The 22,611-nt window shown below is 40.5% G+C and overlaps 1 protein-coding gene across 2 annotated transcripts in view; it reads left to right on the top strand.

The window, feature by feature from the left end:
* The first annotated feature begins 453 nt into the window (after positions 1-453).
* Positions 454-22,611, top strand: part of LOC134212632 (photoreceptor-specific nuclear receptor-like) — a 115,716-nt gene continuing 93,558 nt past the window's right edge. For both annotated transcript variants that reach the window (XM_062690648.1, XM_062690649.1), the window contains exons 1-3: positions 454-1,507; positions 12,430-12,576; positions 12,641-12,878. In XM_062690648.1, coding sequence (XP_062546632.1) covers positions 1,453-1,507; positions 12,430-12,576; positions 12,641-12,878 — 440 coding nt within the window. In that variant the 5' untranslated portion in view covers positions 454-1,452. The remainder of the gene's footprint in view (positions 1,508-12,429; positions 12,577-12,640; positions 12,879-22,611) is intronic.

Raw genomic sequence — 22,611 nt, forward strand, 5'->3', positions numbered from 1 at the left:
AACTTCTTCTCACATGTTAGTGCCCGACGCTTTCCAGTCTTTTGCTTGACTCATCTGCCAACTGTTGTTCCCAGTCCGAACTTTGTATACCGAATAGAGCAGATGCGAATCCAACGTCAAACCTTCAGCAGCAGCAGCATCCACCCAACGAACCCCCCTCAGGAAAACTTTTTCATTCCACACCACCCACCGGAGACATCGGTCGACCATGTCGTCATCGCTCAGAGATCCGTCCGTGTATTGTGGCCTGACTTCGCGGCTCTCTATCCTATGTGTGCTGCCGTTGCTGCTGCTGTATGTCATCATCGTCGTCCTCAACGCTGGAAGCAGTGGCAGGCAAAAATACGATATGGTGGAATTATAATGCCATTTGGTATATAACGGCATCGAGCGGACAGAGAGCCATCGTCGTCGTTGGTGGGTGATTCTGCCAGCAGAGCCCACCATCGCACATCGCGATGGAGGTCAGAACGGGACGGAAGCTGGCCAGGATGAGACAGCGCACAGTTGACGCCGACAGAGAGGAGGAGTTAGCCGCTGATGCTGATGTGTTGCTGCTTGGTACTGTTGCTGCGGCTTATGGCAAAAGTAAAAAATGTGGAATTTCGACATCAAGTAGGACGAATCATAAATGCTCCTATTGCATGGCTTTTTCCCGCGCGCTCTGATCTCCGGGAGATGATGATGATGACGACGACGACGACGGGTGGCGGTGGCGATATACAGCGGAGGCGATTCGCCCTTATCGGTTGGCGAGGGTGTCTCACATGACGACATGGTTGTTGTTATCGAATTAACGGAGTGATTTTTAGTCGCTGAACGGATCTCGGGAAGTGCGCGTACGGAATTCTTGCTGCAGCTGCGGATCATTGCAGTCAAGTGTTTCAGATCAGAAGCTGTCTCGGTGGTTGGGCAAAAAATCGCCAAGTCCTACTGCGGGAGAGCTCGCGGATGCAGAAAAAGTGCAATCATTTAACGGGAGAAAAATCACATTTGCAACGTTTGGCAAGAACTGCAGCAGCTGAGCTTCTGTGACGGACGATCTGAACGAATCGAACGACGACGTTGGCGATTGTGAATGGCGGTGGTCCAGTTCGTTGCTCTGCGACGACAAGTGCGAAGTTAATTGAATTTTTTTCGGTGCATCGTGGTCGTTCGGAGTGCAATCCATTTGGTGGATGCGCTTTCGTGAAACGTTTTTTTCCACCCGTGGTTTGCTGATCGCGTGATGCTGTGACAGTTGTTGAGCCATCTTCAATTAATGTGCGAAATTGAAAAGGATTAACGTGTGACGTGCGTGTGAGTGCCTTTTTGGATCTAACGACGAGGAAAAAAGGTCGAACACTGTTCGATAGAGGAGTGTGTCAGCGGTGCATCGTCAGAGATCAAATGAGATAATTTTATTCGGTGGTTTTGGAAGAGGAAAAACAGTGGTGCGCCTACATAAAGTGGATGTTTTCGTTTCGAAACATGGAGGGCTCGACGGTTCTTCAAGATACTAAGCAAGGTATGTTTGAATTTTAGTTTGTGTTTTATTTGAAATATTTTCGCTTTCTCGTAGCTCAGTATTATAGTAGAAAGATTATTTCAAAGCAAACTTTTTATATTAGGCTCGTATAGTGACACATGGTGTTACCCAGGTGGCATAAATACCGAACAGACTCAGATTCCGAGATTTATCTGAAAAATTTCAATATTAGTTCATAAATAAGTGAATTTCCTCGACAGGCATACAGATCAAGGAAATCATAATTGTCCAATAATGAGAAAAAGTTGAAATTTCTAATTCTAGTGCATTTGAGGTGATGTTTAGAGTTTGAATCAAAGTGTTCGTGATTTGAAACATTTTTTACTATGCGTGTTCGGTATTTGAATGACTACATACAGTGCCACATAGAGGTAGTGAAAAGTGGAAAGTATGCATTTTCCCATATATTTAGTCGATTATTCCCATATAAAATTAATGCTCGTTGAGCATCCACTTAGACTGGGCGGATATGGCTGTAGCCAAATTTACAATAGCTTCTGGGAGCAAAAAAAAATGTTCAGGGGTATACGTCTCCAATAAATGGTTTTGGATTTTTCATAAAAGTCCACCTTAATCTTGGTAAATGATAAATTCTTTAGTTATTTGGCAACGAGTTTTATCTACATCCAACTTGACTTGCCGAGTGGGATGGTTACCATATGTTTGAAATAAAAAAACATCGCATTTTGCAACTGTTGCAATTAGAAGTGTGCGCACAGTTTCTGTCATCACGTCGCAGCCAACATTTCAAAATTTATAAGCCGGAACAAATTTTGGGGAGTCTTGTAAAACTTGCAGAAACTACATTCACAGTTAAGTCACAAATGATTCAATTTGCTTGGAAAGAAATCTCAAACATTCGTTGCCTCAGAAAGCTTTTTTTTTTTATTTCTTTATTAAAGAGGCTTGCAGCCCTAGGCTGGCCCACCTCTGCTCAACCTCAGAAAGCTGTTTCAGATTTATTCTTCAAGTTCAGTTCTATTTTAGATTGATTTGATTCGCAAATAGATCGAGTGATTAAAATTTTTCCAATAGTGATCGATTGGATGGAATTGAATTTTCCATATTGGTATTTCCCTATTCGAAGAAGCCTCTTCGTCATGCAAACAAAGGAATTTTTCGAAAAATCAAAAAAATTTGGCCCTACAACCCGTTTAGACAAACGATTTTTTCGTTATGACTTTTCAAAACACTTGCTAGGCCAAACAACCATTGTCGGCCAATTGACTTTTCAACCAAAATTTTTTGATCTTTTAGGGCAAAAGATATTTTCGGTTAAATTACCTGTTTGGCCGTATGTCACAAGAAGTTGAGATTCCACATTCCTTGCAGCACTGCAGCGATGGCCTCCCAGCTGGCATTATTGAACGCGTTTTTGACGTCAATCGTCACTACCGCGCAGAACCTATTGCCGCTCCTCTTCTTTTTGGACGCACTTTCTGCATCTTCAATGACTGTCCTGATTGCATCTACAGTCGTCTGCCTTTATGGAATCCGAACTGCTTTTCGATAAGCCAGTCTCACCCTCCGTAAACTGCGTAAGCCTATTAAGGATATCGCTTTCCAGAAGCTTCCCCAGTGTATCCAACAGACATATGGGCCTATACGATGCTGGATTCCCCGGCGTTTTCCCTGGTTTCGGCAGCAGCACCACACACCAAATTTTCTCTCCTCGATCCAGCAATTTGAATTACTGAAATGGTATCAGCAAAAGCGTCTTTTACTGAACTTCAGCAAATTGTTCAAGATTTTACTGTAAAACAGTGAACTAATTTGCTGATTATCAACCAGCAAATACAAATATACTGGTAATCAGTAATTTTTGACAGTTCGTTGAAAACCTGCAAATTAATCACTGAAAACCAGTAAAAATTATTGCTGAACGTATTACAGCAATGCGCTATTTGCTGAGAATCAGCAAATTACACGATCTGCCAATTGGCACGTCAACGTCAAGTGGCACAGTTGATTCCCAATAATAAAAAAGTTGGACAATCATGGTCATTCAAATTCCATGAGCTGTTTAGTAATATAAAAGTCTACATTTATTATTTTTTGAAAGCTGAAACCAAACTATGCAGCTAAATAGTAAGTACTTTTACATTCAAGACCTTTAAAAATAATTGATTTCTAATCACAATATTCTGAATTTCCTTCTTTTCTATTCCAGTCAAAATTTACCGTTTGCCACGGGTCAATCAAGAATTGTACTCCTACCTGAATTATTACAAATATTTACCAAGTCGATAAAAATAAACAATGCTAGTTAAATGTAGCTGTGTAAATTTTATTTTTTCTTCTTACAACATATTTTTTTAAAGAAAACGGGGTTTCGGGAGGCCTCTGTGAATATAAAATTTGCTGAAAATACAGCAAAGTTGTTGAATGACCACTTACTGGCTATCCAGCAAAGTGATTTGCTGGCATCCAACACATCAGCTGTCACATGCATGCAAATTAACTTTGCTGGTTGATCAGTAAATTATATTGCTGGATCAATTGCTTGTTTTCTTCTTCTTGTTTGTTGTACTGTTTGTTGTTGCTTGTTTTACAGCACGCAAAAAACCAGCAAAACTTTGCTGAATTCCAGCGAAAAAGAAATTAGTTTGCAGTTTCTGGATCTTCCACGTATCCGGAAAGTTACCATCTACTAAACACTTCTGCAGCATCATCCTGAACAAGTCCGCAAACTCCAAAATCGCGGTTTGAAAGCCTTATTTGGAATTCCATCCGAACCCGGAGGTTTCTTTGAAACCTTTCGCCACTGATGACAGCTCGTCGTTGGAGACTTGCATACCCGCAGCGGTTACTCGGTTACAGAACCATGCTGCGGGAAAAGACCGTCCACGATGATCTTTAGTTTGTTCGGACACATTTCGGCTGGTGTCGATGGAACCCTGATCTTCATTGTTAAGACTCGATAAGCGTTGTCCCAAGGATCAGCGTCAGCTTCTCAGCACAACTCCTTGAAGCATTTGGACTTGCTGGTTTTGAACGCCCGTTTGAAAGCCTTTTTAGCTTCACGGACCACTACCTTTCGCTCCTATCCATTTCAGACCTTGCCCTTCAGACCTTGCCCGAAAGGGTCATTAGGCCGAAAGTCATTTGACCGAAAGGGCCATTAGGTCGAAAAGGGTCGTTTGGCCAAATGGGTCATTTAGCCGAATGGGTCGTTTGGCCGAATGGGTCGATTGACCGAAAGGGTCGTTTGGTCGAATGGGTCGTTTGGCCGAATGTGTCGTTTGCCGAATGGGTTGTTTGGTCGAATGGGTCGTTTGCCGAATGGGTCGTAATTCATCACTTTTCGCTGTCAAAAATGAGAAACGCAAAGTGAGTAGAAAGACGTCTCACTACTCAAGTCTCGCTTTTCATTTTTTACAGTAAGAATAGAGGGCCCTCCTTAGCCGTGCGGTAAGACGCGCGGCTACAAAGCAAGGCCATGCTGAGGGTGGCTGGGTTCGATTCCCGGTGCCGGTCTAGGCAATTTTCGGATTGGAAATTGTCTCGACTTGGAAGTGCTTAATGAACACTAAGCTGTGAGGCGGCTCTGTCCCAGTGTGGGGATGTAATGCCAATAAGAAGAAGAAGAAGAAGAAGAAGAAGAAGAATAGAAAAATGAAGAAAGAGAAGAAAGACGTCTCACTTCTCTTTTCTCATTTATCACTTCTCACTGTGAAAAGTGGAAAGTGCGAAGTGGGTAGTCTCACTACTCACTTTTTACAGCGAGAAGGTGGAAATGAGGAGGAAATGAGACGTCTCACTTCTAACTCCTCATTTATCCCGCTTCGCACTACTAATTTTTTACAGCGAGAAGTGATAAATGAGGAGTGAGAAGTGAGACGTCTCACTTCTAACTCCCCATTTATCACTTCTCAATGTGAAAAGTGAGTAGTACGAAGGGAGTAGTGAGACGTCTCACTACTCACGTCGCGCTTTTCACTTTTTACAGTGAGAAGAGAAAATTGAAGAAAGAGAAGAAAGACGTTTCACTTCTCACTGTGAAAAGTGAACAGTGCGAAGTAGATAGTGAGACATCTCACTGCTTACTTTTTGCAGCGAGAAGTTAGAAATGAGGAGTGAGAAGTGAGACGTCTCATTTTTCACTCCTCATTTCTCACTTCTCACTGTGAAAAGTGAATAGTGCGAAGTGGGTAGTGAGACGTCTCACTACCAACTTTGGACTACTCACTTTTTACAGCGAGTGACTTTTTACAGCTTTTTACAGTGAGAAATGAGACGTCTCACTTCTCACTCTTCATTTATTCCACTTCGCACTACTCACTTTTTACAGCGAGAAGTGATAAATGAGGAGTCTCACTTCTAACTGCCCATTTATCACTTCTCAATGTGAGAGTCTCACTACTCATTTCGTGCTTCTCACTTTTTACAGTGAGAAGAGGAAAATAAAGAGTGAGATCCAATCGGCTAAATGATCCTTTTGGCCAAACGACCCTTTCGGACAAATGACCCTTTCGGCCAAATAACCCTTTCGGCCAAATGACTCATTCGACCAAATGACCCTTACGGCCAAACGACCCTTTCGGCCGAATGGGTTTCGGCCAATTGACCCTTCCCCCTCTTATAGCTTGTAGAAAAGATTGAATATATCTGAGGGCAAGAAAACTAAAATATAAGAGACCTTTTTGAACGATTTTGCTATCCGAGCTCCAGACTATCGGTGAGAGCGGTGACCCATTCTCACCCCCAGACCCATTGTCAGCCCCGATGGCGGTAATTAGAGAACTAACCAACCAAATGAAACCAATTGTGGCATGTGGAGATTTTTGATGACAAGAAATACTTATATGATGGCTCGAGACCCCTCCCTGCTCTTCAAATATAACAAAAAACTTTGCATAACTCGAGCACTAATCAAACAAATGGAACCAATTTTGGCGTGTGGAAAAAATAGTAGTAACGTTTGCTCTGCGATTTCTGCTCCTTCTGAATAATTCATCGTCTCAATTAATGGATGGATCTCTATGTACTCGAAAACTACTGAACCGAACGGCTCGAAAATTTGCATGCAGGGGTTTTTGGGGCCGGTAAAGATTTTTAAAATGAGTATTGTTTTCTTGGCTAGTAAGTAGTTAAGATTGCTATTACTATTACGATTATGATAGGAGTTCGGCTGATCAGGGTAATTATGCTAAGTTTCGGCTATGCAGTCTCAGTAATCAAACGGTAATTTTGATTTTATCCCAACGTTTCGACCACTTTTCGGCTCTTCCCCTGAAGATTACCCGAAAAGTGGTCGAAACGTTGAGATAAAATCAAAATTATCGTTTGATTACTGAGACTGCATAGCCGAAACGTAGCATAGCTATTACTATTGTATCAAACGAACTCTAATGTTCTTGTTCCGATATTTCGGCCAGTATTAAGTTCAAAGAGTTTACTTACAAAGAATTGATCGCTCTTGTCCTAATACTTTTAGCTTGTCGTGTTGTCTGTATCTGTTGTACATTTGGGAATCCTGTCATTTTGTTTAATGTTATTATATGAATTTTGGTCAGTTTTTTGTCTTGCTTTTACTCACAGTGTTATAGTCTCTGGGCTGCAAAATGGTGGGTTGACATCAAGGAAGGAGCGCCCAACAGAGCTCTGGTCCCCACAAGTCCCTATCTCACGCTTCCACGGGTCGTCCGATGACAAAAAACCGCCAGCTAAGGGTTGTGTACTTAGCTGGTAGTGCAGCCTGGGCACTGTTGTCCTTCTGACATCAGCTAGAGTGAGAAGGTACGCCTCGAGCGTCTGTTCACCAGGAGGTGCGGCTCAAACAGCGTCTGCATGGTACCCAGCGGCTGATTAAAGAAATGCTGTATCACGTCAGCTATACCTAAGGTGGCAGCCCCATCATCGCGATGTAGGTAACGCGACCCCGGTAAGGTAGCTTACTGAAGCCTCTCAAATACCACGAAAAATGGAGATAGAAGATAAAGAGAACGTTATTTTTGGCAACCGACCCGGCAACGAAATAAGGACTATGATTGGAAACTCGGTACCTGGAATGTCAGGACCCTAAATGAACCTGGACGAGTAAGCCTTCTGGCTCGTGAACTGCAGAAGGTTGGAGTGAACGTGGCTGCTATTCAAGAAGTCCGATGGCCTAGATCCGGAGAACGTGAATTCCGAGCCGTGGACCCCACGACCAATACTGCATTCAAGTATAACATCTATCACAGCGGCGGTGAAAAAGCAGAGCATGGAGTTGGTTTCGTAGTGATGGGCAAGCAGATGAAGCGAGTGATGCGGTGGAAACCCATTAGCGAACGAATCTGTGTGTTGAGGATACGGGGCAAATTCTCCAATTACAGCCTAATCAACGTTTACGCACCGACAAACGATAAATCCGACGACGTGAAGGACACGTTTTATGAATGTCTTGATAAAGCCTATGGAGACACCCAAATGGTGAAACTTGCAACCAGATAGACCATGTTCTGGTGGATGGGCACCATTTCTCGGATGTTATCGATGTGCGGACATTCAGAGGTCCGAACATTGACTCTGATCACTACCTCGTTGTCAGTAAAATTCGATTACGGTTGTCAACTGTATCGCCAGGAGCTCAACGAACGGATAAGTGCAATCAACGTTAGCGACAACATCAACGATCTATGGGAGTCGATCCATGGAGCGGTGAGCACAACAGCACGAGAAGTGGTAGGCACTGCACAGAGGCGACCCAGGACGGGTTGGTTCGATGTGGAGTGTCAGAGAGTGACAGACGAGAAGCACGTTGCCAGAAGCCGGATGTTGGAGGCAGGTGCCCGATCGAATAGAGATCGGTACTAGGAAGCAAGAAAAGCCGAAATACGACCCCACCGTAGGAAGAGAAAATAGTCCGAAGAACAAGTGATTAGTGAGGCGCAGGAAAAAATGGAGCAGAATGATATGCGGAGGTATTATGAGTCTGTCAATGGCGTGTGAAGAAAGACAGCGCCATCTCCCGTCATGTGCAACGACCAACAAGGGAATTTGCTGACAGATAAAACTGAAGTGGCTGCCAGGTGGAAGCAACACTTCGAGACTTTGTTGAATGGAGGAAGTGACGGTGCATCGGTGAACAGAATAAATATTAGCGACGATGGACAAGCTGTGGAGTCACCTACACTAGATGAGGTTAAAAAGCTGTCAAAGAGCTGAAAAACAATAAGGCTGCGGGGAAGGACCAGCTCCCGGCTGAACTTCTCAAACATGGCAGTGAGCAGCTTTATGAAGTTCTGCACCATATTATGTCGAAAATATGGGAAGACGAGGAAATGCCTGCTAGCTGGTTGGACGGCCTCATTTGCCCTCTCTTTAAGAAAGGGCACAGACTGGAGTGCTCCAATTACCGAGGAATAACCCTCCTTAATTCGGCGTACAAAACTATGTCCCGTATTCTGTTCAACAGATTGAGACCGCTTGAAGAGTCCTTCGTCGGCGAATACCAAGCAGGTTTTCGTGAGGGCCGATCAACGACGGATCAAATGTTTACCCTGAGACAAATCCTTGATAAGTTCCGGGAGTACAACTTGCAGACACATCATCTGTTTATTGATTTCAAGGCGGCGTACGATTCAGTGAAACGGAATGAATTATGGCAAATTATGCTTGAACATGGTTTTCCGGCGAAACTGATACGGCTGATTCGTATAACGTTGGACGGATCGAAATCAAGTGTAAGGGTTGCGGATGAAATATCGACGTCATTTGTTACCTTAGATGGATTAAAGCAGGGTGATGCACTCTCGAATCTACTGTTCAATATAGCGCTCGAGGGAGCGATTAGGAGAGCTGGTGTGCAAAGAAGCGGTACCATTATCACAAAATCGCATATGCTCCTGGGATTTGCGGACGATATCGATATTATCGGAATTGATCGCCGTGCCGTGGAAGAGGCTTTTGCGCCTTTTAAGAGGGAGACAGCGAGGATTGGACTCACGATCAATACCAGCAAAACGAAGTACATGGTCGGTGGCAATCAACGTGGGTTCATTAGTGGTGGTGGTAGCGAAATAGTGCTGGATGGTGAAAAATTTGAAGTGGTAGAAGAATTTGTGTATCTTGGAACATTAGTGACGTGCGATAATGATGTTACCCGCGAGGTGAAAAGGCGTATTGCAGCTGCAAATAGGGACTTCGTAACCAGTATTACGGACTTCGTAACCAGCTTAAGTCCCGTAGTCTGCAAACGAAAACAAAACTCGCGCTGTATACTACTCTGATTCTTCCGGTGGCTTTATACGGCCATGAGACATGGACGTTAAAGGAGGCTGATCGGAGAGCTCTCGGAGTGTTTGAGCGTAAGGTGCTGCGGACAATACTCGGCGGCGTCGCATGAATCACGAATTGTACCAGGTGTATAAAGGGCTGGATATTATTAAGCTTATACAACACGGCAGACTACGGTGGGCTGGTCACGTTGTTCGTATGCCGGAAGAACGTCAAGCGAAGATAATATTTAGTAGAGAACCCGGAAGAGGCCGCAGGCTTCGTGGAAGGCCGCGTACACGATGGCTTTTTGCAGTTGAAGAGGACCTGAGGGCGCTCAATGTTCAGGGCGACTGGAAGCGATTGGCCCAGGATCGAGTCCAGTGGAGAAGGATACTCCATTCGGCGTAGGTTCATCGAAGAGCTGTAGCCCATCAAGTATCAAGTAAGTTATAGTCTCTAACCGGAATAGGATATCGGTTTATCATTGGTTATGATCTTTAATTTTGTTCACTAAATGTTCATTTTTATGTTCACCTTTCTGTTCACTATTTGACTATGACTATCTATACAATATTTGTAAAATGGCTCTTATTCCTGGGTTATTGTATGTGTTGGATGGGTGGTGTTTTGATTTACATTTGTGCTATGTTCATTACATTCGTTTGCTTTTTATGTGTGTACATGATACCAATGTAACTAATATTAAGTCCTTCTGTATCGGTTCGTTTGCTTATGTTATCTGTAGTTATAATGTGGAAGATTCTGTGGCACATGTCTAAAATGGGAAGTCTAGTGGATTTTTCACTGGAGTCTAGAATTTTAACACTGTCAAATGTATGTCCTGTTGTTACTGCATGATTCATTATTGCGGTCCTTTCTTTCCATTGGTCTAGTTTGATTGTAACTAACCTAAAAGTTAGGTTTTTGCAGCTGTAAAATTTTTTTTTTTGCTGTTTGGATATTTTTTGCAGCTAAGGGAATTTTTCTTTGTACTCCAATATTTTGTTCTGCAAAAGCATTTAGTCATCTGAAACCCTGATCATTACACCTAATCTGAAAGATTCTCTTTAGTTACGGACATCCTTTTTTCATGTTTGACATGGGATTTTTACAGTTGGTGTCCTTGTTGTTTTCTAATTTCTATGAAATGAGAAAGAGATAAACCTGGTCGGCGCAGTGCCCTATTAAGCACCTTGTAATATCATATCAATGTGTTCAAGATGACATTAAATATCATCAGTAATTCTAACGAAATGGTTTATATTTTCATTCGGACAAAATAATGATTAAACCTGAAAATATCTGAAAACTGTTCGTAGTAATGCAAACATATGCGAAAATGGCCCGTATTAAACGTTCTCCATAGTTTTACATTGTTGCAAGCGAATCCACTATGGAGCAGATATTGAACCAATTACAATTTTTAAACACATATACTAACTGGACGGTGCGGCATGTCTATCGAGCGTGGTTTTCCCTCGTCCTGCGTTGTATCGGTTAGCGTCGGATAGCGTACAGATGCACATCAAAGCAGATAAAAACAAAGTGATTCAAAAAGTACAAACATGAATGGCAAAAGGTGGTAACGAAGAGCCAACAACCATCGGCGCGCTGATAATTCGGCCCATGCTTGCAAGGTAAGATGACAATATGGCAGTATCTTGCTTGAGTCAGTCTGGCAAACAACTTCAAGACCGATCCGCCGATATCATTATCAATGCTGAAGAAAAACATGTGCTGGAAGGAGAGACAACGTGCTACTACGAATTGATCGAAACGTCTTTTGTGAGGCATAAGAAATTAAATACTGTTTGAAGAGCTGCTTACTGTATATTTATATTTGCAGGTAAACAGTTTGTCATACTTTGTTACAAGCAGCTGCTTGGTTTATCTTTCAAAAACAAAGAGAATACATTTTTCTCTAAATGGTGTGTGCTATTTTAAAATCGAAAGTGTATACAGTAGAGTCTCCTAGAACACGATCAATAGGATTGTGTGGAATCTCATTGCTTTCTGGCTAAGGCAGAACGACTCTCTTAGTCCTTCATATAAATGGTGTTATATTATCATACTAATTTAATTTATTATAAAAAAATAAAATCTTTAATTTCATTGCAATGCAATCCATAATGATATTAAAAGTAAATTAGGTAGAAAGAAATCTTGCTTATCAGGGTTATATGTCAAAGAGTTGTAAAATCGGTCGAATTGAGTGAGTTTCTAGAGACACCAAAATGTAAAATGCAATTCTCATATCTGATTTAAAGGGTGATACAAGCAGTAATCTAGTTGACGCCGTATAAAATACAATTACCAGTAGGAACGTAATGTTCAATTCATGAGCTAAGGCACGGCTTTCTTCGAACGGCGTGATGTAAATATCGAACGAAGATTTATGCAAATTCGGCTTTTCGCAATCCCATTAAAAAGTGCTGCCATTACCGGTATTATACACATTCAAAGCGACCCGAGAGGGACAATTTGCTTAGCACATTCGCAGTGCTACTGATTTAATGATCGTTATGGGGCGGCATCCATTCTAATGGAAAAATATGAGGCACGTGATATTTACACTCCTCGTCCTCGACATCGCCGCCGCCGGTGGCAGTCGTATCATCTGGGTAACCGGCGAGTCATTGCGTTTATCCGATTTAATCTGGCCAAGTGGAAATTAATATGCACTTCACGTTTTTTCACAGGTTTCAACAAGACATCGATTGCCGATTTCTACGACAAGTTGGAAAAGGACGAAAATGGACTTCAGAGTGGGCGAGCTTTCGGCATTCCGGACGACACCAGCCATTCTGCGTTGGCAAGGGCGGAAAACGGGCTCTCCGGAAAAACAGGTGACCTTTAAACACGGCCAAATGAATTTGAATTTGTTTTAATTCGCGATGCATTTTCCCCCAGATCACCGAGGTTCGCCCATATCGTGCTACTCTCCACAGAATCGACTGCTGCCGTGGCCTTCTCAGCATCTGACGCCGGTAAGCGAGGGAGGCAGTGCCAGTGCTCGGAAAGCACAGAACCTGGGTCTGATTTGTGTGGTTTGCGGTGACACCAGCTCTGGAAAACATTACGGAATCCTTGCCTGTAATGGATGTTCCGGGTTCTTCAAGCGCAGCGTCCGCAGGAAACTTATTTACAGGTAATTGGTTGAAATATTGTGATGAACAGCCCCTCATGTTTATACTTTATCATCATAAGTTATATTTAATTTACAAACAAGGCACCCCTCGCCGACGGAACATTCAATCAGAGATACCATAATTTCCCTTCAATTGAATCCGGTCTTGTCGGACACCATTTGGCCAAGTGTATCCTCGACATAATTCCAATCGATCCCTCGAGAAAACGCGATTAGCAGTGCAGTGGCCGAGCGATTCACCCTCCCCTAGGAGATACCTAGGATTGCTAAGTTCAGGCATCCGTGTCGCTTTTGGTGGTTCGGATTATGTTGCTTCGGAAGGGTGATTGAATTAGTTGAAATCTCTGCTGTTTTGATTAATGTGCAGAACTGCATCAGGATTTAGTGGCACTTGGTGACAATAGTTATTTTGGCATGTTTAGAAAAGTTGAAGGCCAGCAGCAAAAATAAGGCTCGATCGTGACATGTACCGTGGAGTGTCGAAACTTGTTCACCTTCGCTCTTGAATATCTTCGATGGATAAAATATAATATAATTTGGAATGAGTTAACACGTTTGTAATTTGATCTGGGATGCTTTCTATGAATTGATCGAATGACTTCTATTTACCACCAAAATCATTGCAACTGTTTAAAAACAAGAAAAACTGAAGCCCAATATCCTTCATGGATCCAACTTTGGGGCTGTTCATAACCCACGTAGACTCTCAAGGGAAGGGGAGGGGATTCACAACACAACACTGGCGGAGCAAGCTGTGGCACTCTGAAATTAAATTACTAATTTTCTTAGAAGTTTAATTATCCTGGATAAACTTCCGAAGTAATTTTTAAAGTTTTTTCCGAATGAATTTTAGAAGAAAATCTAAGATTTTCTTTGCAAAATCAAATCGGTATTTCTCCGAAAATTCTATTGATAATGCCATCGTAAATTCATGTAAGAATTCCTTAAAATCTATCCGAAAATTATTCAGGCTTTTCTTTGGAAATTTATTCGAGAATTCAGTCTGGATTTTTTCCAGAAATTTATTCGAAAATATCTTCTAAATATCCTTCAGAATTGTTTTCCACTCCAGGAATTATTTTAAAAAAATTCTCCATTGATTCCTTTTGAGTTTTTTCCAGCGACTCCTTCGGAAAATCCTATGGTCTTGTTAATTCATCCAGAAATTCTTTCGGAACTTTTTTTTTAGTAAAACCATGCAAAATTCATGCAGGGATTATTCCAGAAATTTTATTGGTAGATTTTTTCCTGAAATTTATTTATTAATGAAATAGGAATCCTGAAAGAATTTTCGACATTTCCAGATGAATTTTTTGAGGAACTCTTGAAATAATTTCTAAATGATTCCTTATATATTTTGATGAGTTATAGGTGTTGATGAGTTTCCAATCAAATTTTCGGAGGAATGTCAGAAGGTATTCCCAGATGAAGTTTTGAAAATATTCCTGGATGAAGTTTTGAATAAATTCCTAAGTGAAAGTTCAAAGGAATTCCAAGAATTTGTTCCTAGAGTTATAAGAGGGTTTTCTTGAAATATTTGCTCTTGCAATTCTTTTAAAAAAATGAATGGTTCCTTATGCAATTTCTGCAGGAACTCCTAAGGCAATATCCAAAAGATTTCATAAAGGAATTTGTAAAAGAACTGCCGGAGAAATTCATTAAAGAATTTGTAAATGAATTCTTGAAGGAATCCCTAGAAAAATTTTCGAAGGAAATTTTGTAGGAATTTCGAGGATATTTCTAAAGGTATGTATTTCCGAAGACTACCCGTAATGCTGGGTAGACACCTTTACATGGTGCATTACGGAGTAAGATCTACCACACTGTGCTCCAGTTCTAACTATTCTTGTTGATACTTAAAAGTGATGGTCGGAAGAGTATCGAACGACTATAATTTGCTTTTAGATGACACATCTTTGCTCCTCCCTTTTGGTAAATTATAAAAACTTAATCTTAGGCTGGTTTTGAAGCCGACAACACGAATCTCAAAGCTCCAGAGCGCTCATTAATCAGGAAAGAAGCGGATAGGATTTTGTAGGATCTGCTAAACCCTTTGACTGATTAGAGCTCTGTGTAAAAGTGAGATTCCGAAATGCCAAACGCAATGAAATCAGATCTCTGTACAAAAACGAATTCGGAACTCATAAGAAGAAGCAAAAATATGTTTGAACTTTAGTATCGATGCATGGTCAAAATCAGTATTATCTCACTTTTTGCTGAAGCCGAAACTGATTAAGGGGCGGGCCTTTGAGAGTTACAACCTCTCGAAGGGTATAAATAGCGGTACCTCAATATAAAAAGGCATCATATTAAGTTTGAAAAATATCTGAATAAAAAACGACTACTTCATTGCTTCTCAATAGAAATGGAGTAGAAAGACATGCACTAAATAAATTACACGAGTATATTACAAAAGTTCAATGTATTGGACGTAGTAGTTCACACCGAACAAAAAAGTAATCCGGAGACAAACTGAAAACAATTAGAATTCCGGAAATAAATTAGAGGGTTTCATTGGATACTTCTCATAATATTCCTCTGAAAATTAAAAGATTAGAATTATAAGAAAATTTTGAAAGCCAGTCAGTCAGTCAGGGGCCCTCCTTAGCCGTGCGGTAAGACGCGCGGCTACAAAGCAAGACCATGCTGGGGGGGGGCTGGGTTCGATTCCCGATGCCGGTCTAGGAAATTTTCGGATTGGAAATTGTTTCGACTTCCCTGGGCATAAAAGTATCATCGTGTTAGCCTCATGATATACGGATGCGAAAATGGTAACCTGGCTTAGAAACCTCGCAATTAATAACTGTGGAAGTGTTTAATAAGCACTAAGCTGCGAGGCGGCTCTGTCCCAGTGTGGGGATGTAATGCCAATAAGGAGAAGAGTCAGTCAGTCAGTTTCAACTTTTCGTTTCAATGAGACCAAAGCAAGCGTTTCTCGGGCCAAGGGAGAATCTTTTTTCGTTGTTTATTTTGAGGATCATCTTTCACCCATCAATCTTTCTCTACAATTAGCCTTGGATGATAAACGAAAATCTTGCCTATTAGATGAAAATCCTTTTTCGTTTCATCACTTTTACCCACTCACTCACTTTTCGCGAGAATTATCGCAGAACAATTACCAAATTGTATGGCCGCGCCGGGATTCGGACCCAGAATAGTAACAATAATAGCCGTAGGGATGCGCTTACTCTAGCTACATCACCACGCTATCTGTATGAAAGCATTAAGTTATTTGTTTTACATAAGCTACTACGATTTGCATTGAAGATGCAAAGACTCGAATATGAAAGAAGAAGAGCAAACCAACGTTTGCGGCAATCGAAGTGAGCGAGAAATGGTTATCACTCTCCAAGCTGTTTTTCTTTCCCGAAAAGCGATTTCTCCTCGAAAATTTTCGTGAGGGAGCATCCTGTGCTCCTGAGATTGAGTGAGCGATACGAACCCTGGTATTGAGACGTCTCACTTCTCACTTAGCACTACTCACTTTTTACAGTGGATATAAGTAGTGAGAAGTGAGACGTCTCGGTTTCAACACCTCATTCCCCACTTTTTAAATGACCTTTTCGGCCAAATGTCCTAATCGGCCAAATGAACTTCTCGGACAAATGTCCTATTCGGCCAACTGTCCTATTCGACCGAATGGCCCATTCAGCCAAATGTCTTATTCGTACAAATGTCCTATTCGGCCAAATGAACTTTTTGGCCAAATGTCCCATTCGGCCAAATGCTCTATTCGGTCAAATACCTTATTCAGCCAAATGTCTTGTTCAGCCAAATGTGCTATTCGGCCTAATGTTTTATTCGGTCAAATGTCGTATTCGGCCAAAGGTCCTATGCGGCCAAATGTCCTATACGGTCAAATGTACTATTCGGCCAAATGTCCTATTCCGATTGTTGCATCAAACAACGCGGATTTTGTTGTTTCAATCTTCAACGTTGTCATTTCAGCATGTTCACATGCTTTATTCAATTGAACATTATTGTTGCATCGCATGATTGAAACAATAATAATATCGTTCTTTTGACAACCATTTCATGATTTGGAAAAACTGTATAAACTGATCAACATAGATCATCCCGTCTACAAGAAGTAAGCACGGTGCAGAGGTAAAGGGGATGACTCTCACTCCCCATGTAACTAGTTCGATTCTGTTTCTGTCACTTTTTCATCTTTTATTGTTGTCATTATATTGTCGATAAAGTAGTTTCACAGCGTTTTCGAATGTGAAAACAACCATGAATATTGTTGTTTTCTGATGTATTATTTGACTGTGAGAGCTGAAAAGCATAGTTGAAATAAATAAACTCGAGAGTTGAATCAACTATCGCGTATGGTTGATTCAATCCTATAAATATTGTAAATAATAAATATTGTTACTCATAAATCAATACAAAAAAAAAAGTTGATTTAAAGCAGAATCCGGTTGATTCTATCGTATTTTTTCATCCGTGTTCGGCCAAATGTCCTATTCGGCCAACTGTCCTATTCGACCGAATGGCCCATTCAGCCAAATGTCTTATTCGTACAAATGTCCTATTCGGCCAAATGAACTTTTTGGCCAAATGTCCCATTCGGCCAAATGCCCTATTCCGTCAAATGCCTTATTCGGCCAAATGTCTTGTTCAGCCAAATGTGCTATTCGGCCTAATCCCAAGCAGCACAACATATTTCACTACTGAACATTTCACTGTGTTGCAACTATTCGGAAAGAAACAATCTTTGCGTATGTACCATCAAACATAACTCTCTTGCAATCTAAAAAGCGCAAGAGGTGGAGCCAACGGAAACATCCTTCGATTGCAGTAAAACTGCAAAAATGTTGCAGAATACTACAGCGGAAAAAAATAAAATAAAAATATAAAACTGGATTCGATTTATGGATCTTGTGATTGATATAGCCCTTCACTCTACCACAGCACCACTCAACACTTCGAAGGGGCTGCATGTTGACTCACCATAAAAACCATACGATTATGAAGTTTCGTATTCGGGTTTTCTGTTACTTGATTGCACCATCCCCTGGATAAATTGTGAGTTATCAAAACGTTGAACGATGCTAAATTAAACATGAAGACACACTCAACTTATCTGCAACTTAATTTAAACAAACAATTAAATTTTGAAAGACGCATTGAAGTTACATGGTAAAAACCCAGATTAATCCACCTAGCGGTGATGGTGCCTTTCTCGTTCGTTCAAAAGGTTTGGAAAAATCTAAAATAACACCAATATGTGGATTGGTCTTATTTTTCATATTTGTTTATGTACATAAAAAAAATGCTCGCCAAACGCAATTTGTTGCAAACAAATCGGATGAGCATAAGAGCAAAAAATGGCATTTTATTTTGTAGTTTTAAAATTAGTATTTTCGCCATAACTTTTGACCCAATTGTACGATCCGGCCAAGTTTCTATAGGAAACAATGGGACAAGATTCTGCGTCGAATGCAATCTGTTGCGAGCGAACTGAGAAGCACACATATTGCACATCAATCACAGTAACTTATATATGACCGGATTCAGTCACAATCACGGATACAAATTTCATCCATTTGCTTCAAAAATATGCATGTTTATTTCCAAAATGGTAATATGTTTGAATCAAACATATTTATTTTTAAAACCAAATTAAATTCCTGTTTGTTTTATATATACACTAGTGGACAGCCCCTCACTCGCTCTTGCAAAAGTAAACAAAAACTCGAGTTCGGATCGGATCCGATCGGAAGTCAGCAGAGGAGCAGGAGCAAAAGTAGAAGCATTTGTTTTCTTGCTTCCAAATTGATGATAGGGATGTTTTTCAGGTACAGAAAGGTAATTAAATGAAATATGAACGTTTGGAATTGTGATATCTGGTAGTCAAATGCTACCAGAATATGAAAATTGGTAGAATTGATAAGAAAATATTATGAGGGGTCGAACCAAAACAATAATATCCATGTTTGCTTCAAACATTTAGCTGGTTAAAACAACATGAAACACACATTTGATTCAATAAAAAGTTTTTGTTCGCTTCAAATGCAACAATATGTTTGTTCCAAACAGATTTATTTTTGATGCCAGAACAAACTGAATTTATGTTTGGATTTACCTAGAATATGTTTGTTTTTAACATAGTTTTTTCTGCGTGTATGGTTACTGCGAATCTATGACAAAAGGTCGAAAGACAAAAGGTCGAAAAGACAAAAGGTCGAAAGGACAAAAGGTCGAAAGGACAAAAGGTCGAAAAGACAAAACGTCGAAAGGGACAGAATGTCGAAAGGACAAAAGGTCGAAAAGGACAAATGTCGAAAAGAACAAAATGTCTAAAGGGACAAAAGGTCGATAAAGAACGAGTTGAGTGTATTCTAAAGGAATTTGTTAAATGCATTTATTTTCATGCAGAAATACCACACTCATCTCATCAATCAAAGTTGAAGAATGAGCAATTTTCAAAGAAGGAGTAATTACTATGAACCAATATTATGAATAGCTAGATAATTCTGTTAGAAATGAATAAAACTTGTATTGCGCGAGACAGAGTTGTCCTATACAGTTGGCAAAAAAAATGCCATTTTATTTTTCACTATTTTTACAATTGAATAAAAATCGTTGAATGAGTGCAAATAATAGATGGAGATCTAGATTTTCTAAATGTCACTTCAATCTGTCTAAATAGTGTACGCCGTAGCCACGCAAGTGCGCGCATTAAAAATACACCGGTGTGTAAAGGCTCCTCAAAGTCTAAGCGATTTCATCCCCAAGACGGCGACAGCTTGTTGCGGCGATTATATCGTTGGGTGGATGCTGGCAATGCTCGATTTACGCATCCATACCAACAGAATCGCAGTCGCCAGGCAATAGAACCTTAATACACGCCGATGTGTTTGATGTGCGGCGTGCGCCATTTTGAGAGAACGAAGTGATATTTAGAAAACTCAAACATCCATCTGTACATATTGAATGAGTTTTATGTATTTGTTAAAATTGTGAAAAATATAAAAGCAGAGTTTTACCAATTGTGTAAGGCAACTCTGGTGCGCAATTGATTCTCTCCGTTTCAGTTTCTTGTCTATTTCGACCTTTTGTGACTTTTGACCTTTAGATCTTATTGATCTTTTATTCTTTTTGGCCTTTTGTTCCATTCGAGTTTTTGTCCCTTTCGACCTTTTGTCCCATTCGACGTTTTGTCCTTTCGACCTTTTGTCCTTTTCGGCCTTTTGTCCTTTTCGACCATTTGTCCCTTCGACATTTTGTCTTTCGATGTTTTGTCTTCCGACCTTTTGTGCTTTCGGCCTTTTGTCTTTCGACCTTTTGTCCCTAACCCGGTTACTGCAACCAGATTTGTTGAACTTGTGTTGCTTGGGGAATAGATGAAGTCTAAGCGCTAAAAAAGTGAGCTAGACTTTTTTGAACTCTTTTTCACAATAAATAGTAATTTTACCATAACTTCTAAGCCCATAGTCCAATCTGGCGAATTTTCAATAAGAAGCAATGAGACATTCTGCGTCGAATGCAATTCAATGCAAGCAAATCGGTTGAGGAAAAGTGCCTGAAAAATGAGTAACCTTTTTTTAGCGATTTTTCCATAAAAAAATGGTATAATTTTCGATCCCATAGTCCGATATGGCCAATTTTCAATAGGAAACAACGGGACAGGATTATTCGTCGAATGCAACTTGTTGTGAGCAAATCGATTGAGGATAAGTGCCCGGAAAATGAGTGACATTTTTTACGCGATTTTTTCGTATGAATTTGTATTTTGGCCATAACTTTCGATCCCATAGTTCGATCTGGCCAATTTCAAAAAGGAAATAATGGGAAAGGATTCTGCGTCGAATGCAATTTGTTGCGAGCAAATCGGTTGAGGCTAAGTGCCCGAAAAATGAGTGACATTTTTTACGCGATTTTTTCGTATGAATTTGTATTTTGGCCATAACTTCTGATCCCATTGTTCGATGTGGCCAATTTCAAATAGGAAACAATGGGACAGGATTCTGCATCGAATGCAACTTGTTGCGAGCAAATCGGTTGAGAATAAGTTCCCGAAAAATGAGTGACATTTTTTACGCGATTGTTTCGTATGATTTTGTATTTTGGCCATAACTTCTGATCCCATAGTTCGATCTGGCCAATTTCAAACAGGAAACAATAAGACAGGATTTTGAATCGAATGCAATTTGTTGCGAGCAAATCGGTTGAGAATAATTTCCGAAAAATGAGTGACATTTTTTACTTGATTTTTTCGTATGAATTGGTATTTTGGCCATAACTTCTGATCCCATAGTCCGATCTGACCAATTTAAAATAGGAAACAACGGGACAGGATTCTACGTCGAATGCAACTTGTTGAGAACAAATCGGTTGAGGATAAATGCCCGAAAAATGAGTGACATTTTTTACGCGTTGTTTTTGTATGAATTGGTATTTTGGCCATAACTTCTGATCCCATAGTCCGATCTGACCAATTTCAAATAGGAAACAATGGGACAGGATTCTGCATCGAATGCAATTTGTTGCGAGCAAATCGGTTGAGGATAAAATCCCGAAAAATGAGTGACATTTTTTACGCGATTTTTTCGTATGAATTTGTATTTTGGCCATAACTTCTGATCCCATAGTTTGATCTGGCCAATTTTAAATAGGAAACAATAAGACAGGATTTTGAATTGAAGGCAATTTGTTGCGAGCAAATCGGTTGAGAATAATTTCCCGAAAAATGAGTGACATTTTTTACTTGATTTTTTCGTATGAATTGGTATTTTGGCCATAACTTCTGATCCCATAGTCCGATCTGACCAATTTCAAATAGGAAACAACGGGACAGGATTCTACGTCGAATGCAACTTGTTGTGAGCAAATCGATTGAGGATAAATGCCCGAAAAATGAGTGACATTTTTTACGCGATTTTTTCGTGTGAATTTGTATTTTGGCCATAACTTCTGATCCCATAGTTCGATGTGGCCAATTTCAAAAAGGATACAATGGGACAGGATTCTGCATCAAATGCAACTTGTTGCGAGCAAATCGGTTGAGGATAAGTTCCCCTAAAAATAAGTGACATTTTTTACGCGATTTTTTCGTATGAATTTGTATTTTGGCCATAACTTCTGATCCCATAGTCCGATCTGGCCAATTTCAAATAGGAAACAATGGGACAGGATTCTGCGTCGAATGCAACTTGTTGCGAGCAAATCGGTTGAGGATAAGTGCCCGGAAAATGAGTGACATTTTTTACGCGATTTTTCTGTGTGAATTTGTATTTTGGCCATAACATTTGATCCCATAGTCCGATCTGGCCAATTTCAAATAGGAAACAATGGGACAGGATTCTGCGTCGAATGCAACTTGTTGTGAGCAAATCGGTTGAGGATAAGTGCCCGAAAAATGAGTGACATTTTTTACGCGATTTTTTCGTATGAATTTGTATTTTGGCCATAACTTGTGATCCCATAGTCCGATCTAACCAATTTCAAATAGGAAACAATGGGACAGGATTCTGCGTCGAATGCAACTTGTTGCGAGCAAATCGGTTGAGGATAAGTGCCCGAAAAATGAGTGACATTTTTGAGGAGTTTTGCGCACACACACACACACACACACACACACACACACACACACACACACACACACACACACAGACATCACCTCGATTCGTCGAACTGAGTCGATTGGTATATAACACTATGGGTCTCCGGGCCTTCTATAAAAAGTTTGTTTTTGGAGCGATCATATAGCCTTTACCGTATACTT

Source organism: Armigeres subalbatus, chromosome 2 (assembly GCF_024139115.2).
Source record: "Armigeres subalbatus isolate Guangzhou_Male chromosome 2, GZ_Asu_2, whole genome shotgun sequence".
Classification (NCBI taxonomy): domain Eukaryota; kingdom Metazoa; phylum Arthropoda; class Insecta; order Diptera; family Culicidae; genus Armigeres; species Armigeres subalbatus.